General features: G+C 43.1%; 1 protein-coding gene across 1 annotated transcript; it reads left to right on the plus strand.

Annotated features, from left to right (window-relative positions):
* Nucleotides 1-99: 99 nt before the first annotated feature.
* Nucleotides 100-5,490, plus strand: chpf2 (chondroitin polymerizing factor 2). Its single transcript, XM_071921496.2, has 4 exons — nt 100-1,332; nt 2,220-2,784; nt 2,947-3,129; nt 3,591-5,490. Exons 1-4 carry the CDS (start codon nt 1,055-1,057, stop codon nt 4,863-4,865), a joined length of 2,301 nt encoding a protein of 766 aa, XP_071777597.1. The 5' UTR covers nt 100-1,054; the 3' UTR covers nt 4,866-5,490.
* Nucleotides 5,491-10,112: the final 4,622 nt, after the last annotated feature.

Genomic DNA, 10,112 nt, shown 5'->3' on the forward strand with positions numbered 1-10,112 from the left:
TTATATACGGCCTTATCAGACAAGTCTCTCTCAGTCAGAGGTGATGCTGCAGCACATCATCAAGCAGCTCCAGCTCAGTGGTGATGCGGTGAACAGGACGTGAGGGAAGAAACATTTCTCAAACTGAGGCAGGGTTTAATATGAGGAAGTCACGAAACAGAAGAAAATGGACGACATACGTGTGGCTAAGCTTGATGACTTTTTAGCTGCATCAACATAATGAAAAGGGCTTCATGTTTTTGAGTCATTGGTCGGTCGAGGAGACAACGAAGAGGCATATCTGGACAAAAACAATGGACGATGCTAGCTTGCTAGCTTACTCTTGGATGTTTTTCCTCCGATATATATTTGTAATGAGGAGTACAAACTTGTGAGGCTTCTAGATTGGAAGTTTTTTAAACCACTGACCAGGCTGTCCTACTGCCAGGTAACATTTAGCGTCCCTATGCAAAAGCTAGTTATGAAAGTAATGTCATTCCGACACAGTAGCTGACTGTTAGCGTTAGCCAACAGTAAGCTAATTAACACAGGAGCCAATTCATCTCAAGCTGGTTGTGAGTTTACATGATAGTGACTAACATTATCTTAGCTTGTTGGATAGCAGTCACATTATAGCGGTATTATTTTGCAAGTAAATGTTATCACACAGGAACAAATTACAAAGCATTTATAGCTGCATGTCGAGAATTTGCACATAACCAGTTAAGAGCCAAAAAAAAAGACAGTATGTCTCACATTTGCAATATTAATATCATCCATTTCTCCTCAAGGTAGCATATTGTCTTTGATTGGCTGGAGTATGAAGTTCATAACTACTAGTTTCACTTAGAAAAACGCATCTAATCGGATAAGAGAAACTGAGGAAGGAGACAAGATGTGGCATTTCGAGCTATTTTCTGTCAGTGTCGGCACATCAAATCCTTTTCACATAGGATGATTTTTGGCTAAATTGTTTGAAGCTTGACCAGGAGTGTTGGCACATGGTTTTGTAAAAAGATACAGTGGTAAACTGTAACAGAGCGGCCTCATCAAGTCCAGCTTATAGCTACTAGATATGCGTCTTTCATCCTTTTTGGCCGTGTTCAGGCCTGCTTTACCCCTTATCCTGGGGCTGTCTTTGGGATGCAGTCTGAGCCTTTTGATGGTGTCCTGGACCCAGGGGGACACGGATGACTCCTGTGGAGATGAACTGGGCAATGGGGGGCTTTTCCTGGGCAGTCACAGAGGAGAAGCTCAGAGAGATTCAAGAGATGGGGCTGGAAATGAAGACTTCCAACCACGCATTGTGCCCTATCACAAAGATCCTAACAAACCACACAAGAAAGTCCTCAGGTGAGTGGGGAAGCCCTCTGTTTCACTGTTCTGTAGCTACTCGGAGGTAATGATGGAGGTAAAACATGCCTCATAACACCACTCTAATGTGCACATGTGCAAATTATATGCTGTGCAGAATTATTGCTGAGAGAAATTTCCCTCTCTGCTGTGTCAGGGATATAGAGGGGCTTTCAGTGAACACGTATGCAGCCAAACCACCATGAGATGTTTTTCATTGAAATGTGAATGAAGCAAATTGTGACATGTTACAGATGCATCACATTAATTTATTCTATATCCTAAAAGGTTGGTCTTAAGAGAGTATTGAGACAATTTAATTTCAAGAGATTTACATTTGTTTGTTCTCCCATTTAATAGGCTTAGGCTAGATTTAAACCTCTTGCAATAATCTAGATGCACAGAGTAGAATATTTAACTGGCCTATAGACTAGAGTTTAAATATTTAAAATCTGTCTGTACACACACAGTGCAGATATGTAAGAAGTAAGAATTGGACCTTTTTAGTTTAATGTAACTAAAGCTTATACATTTGTAGCATACTATTGTTCCACAAATGCACAAGATTTGCTAATCTTTGCTCATCTTCTAAAGCTGATTATTGGCTAGAACAGGGTACATATAATCAGTGGAGGATTTGAAGAACCTGCTCGTTTAATAGTTTTAAGATGTTTTCTACAAGTCCTAGAAGTACTGGGAAATAAGACTGTAGATGAACTTGAAGCAATGTTGCCATGTTTCCCTTTCTTAGTCAACTCACTTAGAATGAGTTTGAGTGTGTTTACATCACAAGACGTGTAGATTTTGACAAAAATTAGTACTGAGGGAAGCTTTATGCTGTGTTTTGATGTCCCCTCTATCTTTATTCTTTCTATTCTTTCTATCAGGACTCGTTACATTCACACTGAGCTGGGCATCAGAGAGCGACTGCTGGTGGGCGTGCTGACCTCGCGGGCCACCCTCAACACGCTGGCCGTGGCGGTGAACCGCACAGTCGCCCACCACTTCCACCGCACCTTCTTCTTCACGGGCCTGCGCAGCCCCAAGGTGCCCCACGGTATGACCGTGGTTGCCCACGGTGACGACCGCCCGGTCTGGCTGATGTACGAGACGGTTCGCCACCTGCACCAGCACTACGGTTCAGACTACGACTGGTTCTACCTCGCCCAGGATGACACTTACATACAGGCAGAGCGTCTGTCCGAGCTGGTGGGCCACCTCAGTGCGGGTCAGGACCTGTACATGGGCAGGGCCGAGGAGTTCATTGGTGGGGAGGAGAAGGCGCGCTACTGCCACGGGGGCTATGGCTACCTGCTGTCACGCAGTCTGCTGGCCCGCCTGCAGCCGCACCTGGACACCTGCCGCAACGACATCCTCAGTGTGAGACCCGATGAGTGGCTGGGCCGCTGCATCATCGACTACCTGGGTCTCAGTTGTGTGGAGGTGCATCAGGTAAATACACAGAGACGATAACACTGGAACACCAATAGAGGCGTGCATGGAAATAATACACAGAACTGGTTTCATCGATTCAGTGTGCTTTTGTCACAGTTTCATTAGAGTAATACCCAAACTAACATTTTTTTTCCTCTCCAATGTTTGTGTGGCCCACAGGAGATGACTTATCGTTACTTTGAGCTCGGGAAAAACGCAGATCCAGAGCGCGAGGACAGCGCTCAGTTTAAAAATGCTTTCACAGTCCATCCTGTGTCAGAACCAAATCTTATGTACCGCCTACACAAGCGCTTCAGCCAGATTGAGCTGGAGTGGACGTACCTACAGATCCAACAGCTGCAGGTTTGTAATACTCCACACTGCTTTTTTTATATTCAAAATGACTATGTGTGCCTGTGTGTCTCTTATCTGATGGGACTACATCAATGGGTTAGTGTGGTGATGAGCTCCCTGTGTGCAAATATTCTGTTCTCCTCTCCACTGCACACAGGTTTGAGCCAAGGCAGAAATTCCTGACAAACCTAATATTTATACATGTCAGAGCGCCAAGACAAGGGATAGGGTGTTTTGCCAGGGCATGAAGTGTTACATTCCAGTGTCATCTCATTCTAAATTTGATCTAGAGTTAATGTTAAATATACAGGATTTTCTTTCACAGTGGGGTCAAACATTTCATGAAGGCAAATGTTTACCCAGTGCAAACCACATGTTGTCTAATCCCTTTTGATAAGAATCCTATCTTTTTTTGAAAACAATGTTATTTGTGAGTGAGGATGTATATGATTTTTTTGTGTTTTCATCAGATGCAGATCAACAACCTGAGTGACTTGACCCCAGAGGGTAAGGCCGGAGCCACGTGGCCCATTGGGATCAACCCTCCCTTCAAACCTAAGACCCGCTTTGAGGTTATCAACTGGGAGTACTTCACTGAAGAGCATATTTATTCATGCATTGACAGCTCCCCCAAGTGCGAGCTGAGAGGGGCTGACCGTGCTGATGTCAACGCAGTGCTAGAGATTGCTGTGGAGCGTCTGAACGAGCGCTACCAGCCCCAGCTACGCTTCCGCAAGCGCCGTCTGCTCAATGGCTACCGACGCTTCGACCCCACGCGAGGTATGGAGTATGTGCTGGACCTGGCGCTGGAGGCCTATACCCAGAAAGGCCACAGCCAGGTCATCGGGAAGCGAGTTAACCTGTTGCGACCTCTCAGTGCCATTGAGATTATCCCCATGCCTTACGTGACAGAGGCAACGCGGGTGCAGGTCATCCTTCCTGTCACCGCTCAGGATCAGGACTACGTGGGTAACTTCCTGGACATGTACGTGATGAACACTTTGGACACCCATGACAACGTTCTGCTCACGTTCCTGTTCATCTATGACCCCTTCGATGCACAGCGGGTCAGCCAGACTGATGTGTTTGCCGGGATCAAGGCCATGATTGGGGAGGTGGAGAAGCGCTACGGAGACGTGAAGATCCCCTGGATCAGTGTGAAGACGGAGGTGCCCTCGCAGGTCAAGCTCATGGACATCATCTCCAAGAAACACCCAGTGGACACGCTGTTCTTCCTCGCCAGTGTGTGGACAGAGGTCAATGCCGACTTCCTCAACCGCTGTCGAATGAACGCCATCAGCAACTGGCAAGTCTTCTTCCCCATCCACTTCCAAGAGTTCAGCCCCGCTGTCGTCTACCGTGACCAGCAGCCGTCTGCCGCCTCCTCTTCGTTTGCCTCCGAGGCGCTGCGAGACGGCCGCTTTGACCGCCATGTCTTCGACGAGGCTTGCTTCTACAACGCTGACTACATGACTGCGCGGACCAAGATGGCCGCCGACATCTTGGACAACGAGGAACTGCTGGAGAGCATGGACGTGTACGACATATTTGTCCGCTACTCAGGCCTCCACGTGTTCCGAGCAGTAGAGCCGGCGTTGGTCCAGAAATACGTGCGGCGAGCGTGCAACCCGCGGTTCAGTGAGGATATCTACCACCGCTGTGTGCTCAGCAACCTGGAGGGCCTGGCGTCTCGCTCCCATCTAGCAATGGCTCTGTTTGAACAGGAGCAGGCCAACAGCACCTAGAGAAGCCTTGACTGAGATGTGGTGCCTTGAGAGTGTAGGAGCCTCAACCATACTGCCTGGACTCAAGAACAATTAAGCAGAATAATGTGAATTATAATGTGATACTTTATTGGTCCACATAATGAAACTCTCTTTTTGAGTAATGTCTTACTCAAGGACTACTACTAGGGCCGACACGATGGCTTGTACTTGGATCTTCCAGCTGAAGGCCGGTCTGTCTGCTCACTGCACCACCCTACTGCCCCACCAAATTTGACGTCTGGGTCTATAACTTTGGATCTACCAAGTGTAGACAACAAATGAATTATGAGTCATGGAGGTGTCACGTCATGCCACTCCCTGAACTTCAAACATGCACAGATTACTGAGGAGCTGTTACTTGTATTCCTGCCATAGACATATTCTTTTTGTCTTTTGGGTTTGTGTTTTAAGGTTTTGTCTTGAAATAATTCACGAACAAAGGCCTTCATTGTCAACTGTTGATAATTTGTTTTCCATTGAGAGAAAAAACTTGAGCCATAAGTCTTCCTTGATGAAGATTTCAAAGATATTACTGGAATTAAACAGAAGCCATTGGCTGTCTTTTCTTTACGATATGTTCTTTTTTAAGTGGTATTAAAGAGTGCTATTCCACTCAGACTAGTTTCCTTCATTCATTCTGTCCAGAGGGGCAGAAATGCTTACTTCCGTCCCATTAGACAAAATGGCAACTGCTATTAGGATCTGTATGCAGTGTGCTTGAACAATAACTTTTGAAGTTATCTGTTATCTGCTTGGCAGAGCTGAAGAAAAGGCAATATGGCAGAAAAATCCTGCGGTCAGTCATGCTAGCGTGCTCATATTCAGAATAATGCATTTTATAGACTTCCCAGTTTGCCTAAAAGCTTCACTGCAACGCCCTGAGGCAGTGAACAGTTTGTTCCGAAGCAGCCTGCCCCGCCTCGTCTCCTCACATTAAGTCAGTAATTCTCCACCCCTGCCCGGGCCTCCCTGGGTTTGGCTAGTATTCTGTACACATATGTCTTTGGGGAATGAAGCGAACCCAGTGCTCAGAGGGAAGGTCCTGTCTACCTAGCCAAGGTCCACGAAGGGGTGGGTGGTTAACCTTCACAGCACGATGGTTGAAGGAGCTGAATGAGCTACTTCACAAGCTTCTCCGCCCCTCTCTCCGAAGGGGTGAGAGGATTGCACTGAGGGCTGAAATACCTCCCCCTCTGCTACCCCCAACCCCACCCCCACAACCTCTCCATGTGAGGGACGTCGGCTCAGGAGAATGGTGGAGTGAAAGAGGCTCTTTCTGAGGTGGGAGCAAGGTTGCAGTCAGCATTACAGCATTGCTGCAATATTCTCTGGAAAGGCCTCCACCTGTTTCCTTGTGGTGAGGTCAGTGAACAATAAAACGCCTGTCTTCCACCTCTGAGGAACATCTTGCTCATACAGGAAATATAACCCACCAACGAGCTTGGGTACAAAGTCAACACATTGCCTATGCTTAGAATGTTATTTTAGTGTTAAGAGCAAAGGGTAATGTAGCAATGAATAGTAGGGCTGCACAATTAATTGCTTGTAATTGGATATCGCAATTTTAGTTTCCACAGTTCATAATTATAGAATTCTGAACTATGGAAACCTTCATTTCATTTCATTTGGAATGCTTGCTGTGGTTGAAAAAAGTCAAAAAGTTGACATAAGATATACAGAGTGCAGTAAAATAATTTTGAGCGTAAAGACCGTGATTAATAATTGTGATCACAATATGTAGGAAAATAATCTGTATTATCATTTAGCCATAATCATGGAGCTTGAGCTGGTTGGAGTCCTTTTGACCAGAAGTGCCTATTGGCGCAAATACTATAGATCAAGGATGTGCAGTTTTGATGGTAGTGGGGGTAAAAAAATAACAAATCCTGTCATTGCTTTGATTGAACCGGAAGGCCTGCACATGAGCTCATACTACTCTAAAACCCTCATATCAAGTCAGCTCAAATGGTATACAATAAGCCTAGAATAAGTCTTAGAGTAATAGCTACATAATGTAGAGACAGTATGCTCACATTTCGCAGTGTCTCTGTTACTTTGACTTCATGACAAAGGATATATACATATAAAAGTGAAGCATTATAATTGTGCCTTAAACTATGTATATTTAGGTAGGCAATTAATGGTCAAAGTAGCTCTAAATTTGTGTTCCTACAGACCTTCAGTAGACCTTAGGTAAGGTTTTAGCAAATGATGAGTCTGGTATGTTTTTTTATTTTTATTTTTTTTCCGGTTCTATATTGAACTCAGGGAAAAATGTAATCTTTGCAAATGTTCATACACTTCAAGACCTCCATGCATGTGACTACATCGTCCTCTTCAACCTGCTTTGTGTAAAGCCTTCAAAGTATTTTACAGTTATGATTATTTTTCTGTAATATTGTAAAGATTATACAAAACCAGAAAGATGACATGGCTTAGACAAGAACTGGTGAAAATAGGGATTTTTCCAAAAGCTGTGTGATGTTTGTGTTTATCCAACAGTAATGTAACTACGCTCAAGTAAAAGATTTAAAGTGTCTCACTAAATTCAGAAGGTATTTATGGTTAGAAGGCTTTCACACTCTGGTTTGTATTGCTGCACATAATGGCAAGAAACTCATCTGGAGGCGGATGCTGGGGTCAGAGGTGAGACTCGGCATATAGGCACAGGAAATTTAAAAGCTAGAAAGCTTGAGCCTAATTATCCCGTTTCAAAATTAAATATACACGTTCCTAAAAGGACTAGTCATCAAATATAAAGAGGTGTTCACTGCAGCAGTACATATTTTTAAAGTTTGAATGAATGAAGTTTGAATTCAGTTAACCAGACGTTCTGCCACTATTGCACACACACATTTCAGTTGTGATACTGAATTTATTTAAATGATGAAACAAACTGCATCTTAAGTTTCTCCCTACAATCGAGTTCCCCTTTTTTCACTTTTATGTCATGACTTCATTGATTCATGTGACTGTAGCCCGCTTTGTGGCAAACTTTGTTTGCAAAAAGTACTTTATAAAATGCACTTAATTGGGCACAAGAGGCATGGGGGCTGCATAATGTCCCACTCTAATCACCATATGAAACATTAAAACAGTTATGCTAATTAGGTCACTAATTAAGCTAAGTAATCATTAATTGTCAGCATAATTTGTCTTCACATAACACGTGGGTGGTATTAAAATGAACTCTGTATCTTAAAGGATTTAACAGTAGTTAAAAAGTAAATTTTTCATCATTATGTAAATTTACGCAGCAAGGTGCTCCAAAATCTAATCAGATCATCCCTTCTAATAAGGGGAACCTGTGGTGTAAGTATGAAGTTTGTATCATGTGTTCATGAGTTTCATAAGAAAGTGTTGACACACAGACAAATGAAAAAAAAGACATTTCAGATATCATGGCATTTACAAACTTTGGCAAGCGCTTCTTTATTTACATCCAGGCTGTCTCGCAATGTCACAGCTGTTTTTCCCTTTTTTCTTTTGTAGAATGTAATCACCAAACAAATTTGCTCTTAAGAGATATACAGTATACAGTATATATCTTCTTGTTGGTGACCCACTGACAACAGTGTAAACAGAGATAAAGAGCAGTTCCCACTCTTTAGAAACACATGCAGGGAGTGGGACAAACATCTCAACAGTACGCCAGGGTTTAATAACATGAGACAATGCCACTTCTCAGAACATCAACACAGTAGTCTGTTAATATTTGTCAGATATTCTGTTCCCATGGTGCTCAAGCTGAAGTCACCCATGAGTTGCAGCGTCTAGATTCCTCCACAAGAGGGCGCTAGTGAACCAGTGAGGCTGTATGACAACAATGTGAATGCCCTGGCCATACAAAAATCAATCTGGATCAGACACATAGGACTGAGGTACTACCAATGACTGAAACTACTCGTTGCCCCTCTAATGAGTGCAGTTAACATAATTTAGAGTCCTGTTCTAGTAACAAAAACACAGTTCTGAAAATCACACCTACAGTTAGTTGCTGGTAGGGCAAATAGTTTTTGGCAAAAGTTCCAGAAGGCATTTCAACAAAACCACGGCAAAATGTGACAAGCCCCCGCGCTCATCACATTGACTGCTATGCCAGCTTGATATATTTACACGTACGGTTTCAAATGTATTAATTCATGTCCATGGAGCATGCATAGGTCATCGTGAAATCATCCAATCACTTTTGTTTACGCTGAGATAAGAGGTCTCACCCATGACGAAGAGAGTCTCGACAGAGAATTACAGCACAGTGCAAAGGAACCCCGAGAGGTTTCAGCTAGAAACTGACTGCTGAGAAAATTCTCCGTCTGACATTACAACATATACATACAAGTCGAGTGTCATAAAAAAAAGTGTAAAATGAGATAGGTGCAGATTACATGTGTTACAGCTACTTAGATTCCATGTAGATTGAAAGTCAGGGAGGCTTTTCCTCTCTTTGTTAAGCATTCAGTCTTATCCCACGATAGATATGAGATGGACCTAAAATAAACCACCCCGACCCCAAGATAGTACACAGAGGAACACTAACATTCCTGCCCTACTAATTTAAAACTTATGGAGCTCCCATACTGCACCAAAAAATCCCCCCAACCCCCAAAAACAAACACACACACAGATAGTCTGTCATATACTGTACAGTTGGCCCTCTCAAGGGAAAAAAAAAAAACATATTTACATTCACATCTCTAATTTAAAAAAAACAAAAAACTTCTTCATATTTCTTCTTCAGTTCAGATAGTTCATGTAACTTAAAAGTCGTGACAAACTGGCAACAGTTTTCCAGACCTGGGCTAAACAGTATTTGCAATAGCTTTTTTTTTTTTTTTTTAAGGGTTTGTTGCATCCTATTTACGGGCCAATTGGATGGGTTTTCCGACAAAAAAACAGTACATTAAGAGCCACATTTTGACAATCACAGTCAATTCAATAGATGCTTCTGTGATTGATGTACCTGAAACTACCTGAACTGTCCTGCTGTGGTAAAACCCACCAATCTGGTACGCAAAAACTTCAAAGAAATGTTCAGAAATAGTTGCAACTCCTATTAAACCCAGGTCAGGATTTTTTTTTTTTCCCATTTCAAGGATCATTTACTCTTTTTGTTGTAACCTTTGGTAACACCTTCAGGACATTAATTGACAAAATACTACATCAAGAACAGGCAGTTAGTGACTTAGAAAAAAAAACAAACCAGTCAACAAATCACTCTTCCAATGT

This window comes from Centroberyx gerrardi, chromosome 22 (assembly GCF_048128805.1).
Source record: "Centroberyx gerrardi isolate f3 chromosome 22, fCenGer3.hap1.cur.20231027, whole genome shotgun sequence".
Lineage (NCBI taxonomy): Eukaryota > Metazoa > Chordata > Actinopteri > Beryciformes > Berycidae > Centroberyx > Centroberyx gerrardi.

Bases quoted from the DNA above. Each gene is read 5' to 3' on its own strand.
- chpf2 (XM_071921496.2), top strand. From the start codon at position 1,055: ATGCGTCTTTCATCCTTTTTGGCCGTGTTCAGGCCTGCTTTACCCCTT. The intron at 1,333-2,219 runs GTGAGTGGGGAA...TCTTTCTATCAG, and splicing joins CCACACAAGAAAGTCCTCAG to GACTCGTTACATTCACACTG. The intron at 3,130-3,590 runs GTTTGTAATACT...TGTTTTCATCAG, and splicing joins TACAGATCCAACAGCTGCAG to ATGCAGATCAACAACCTGAG.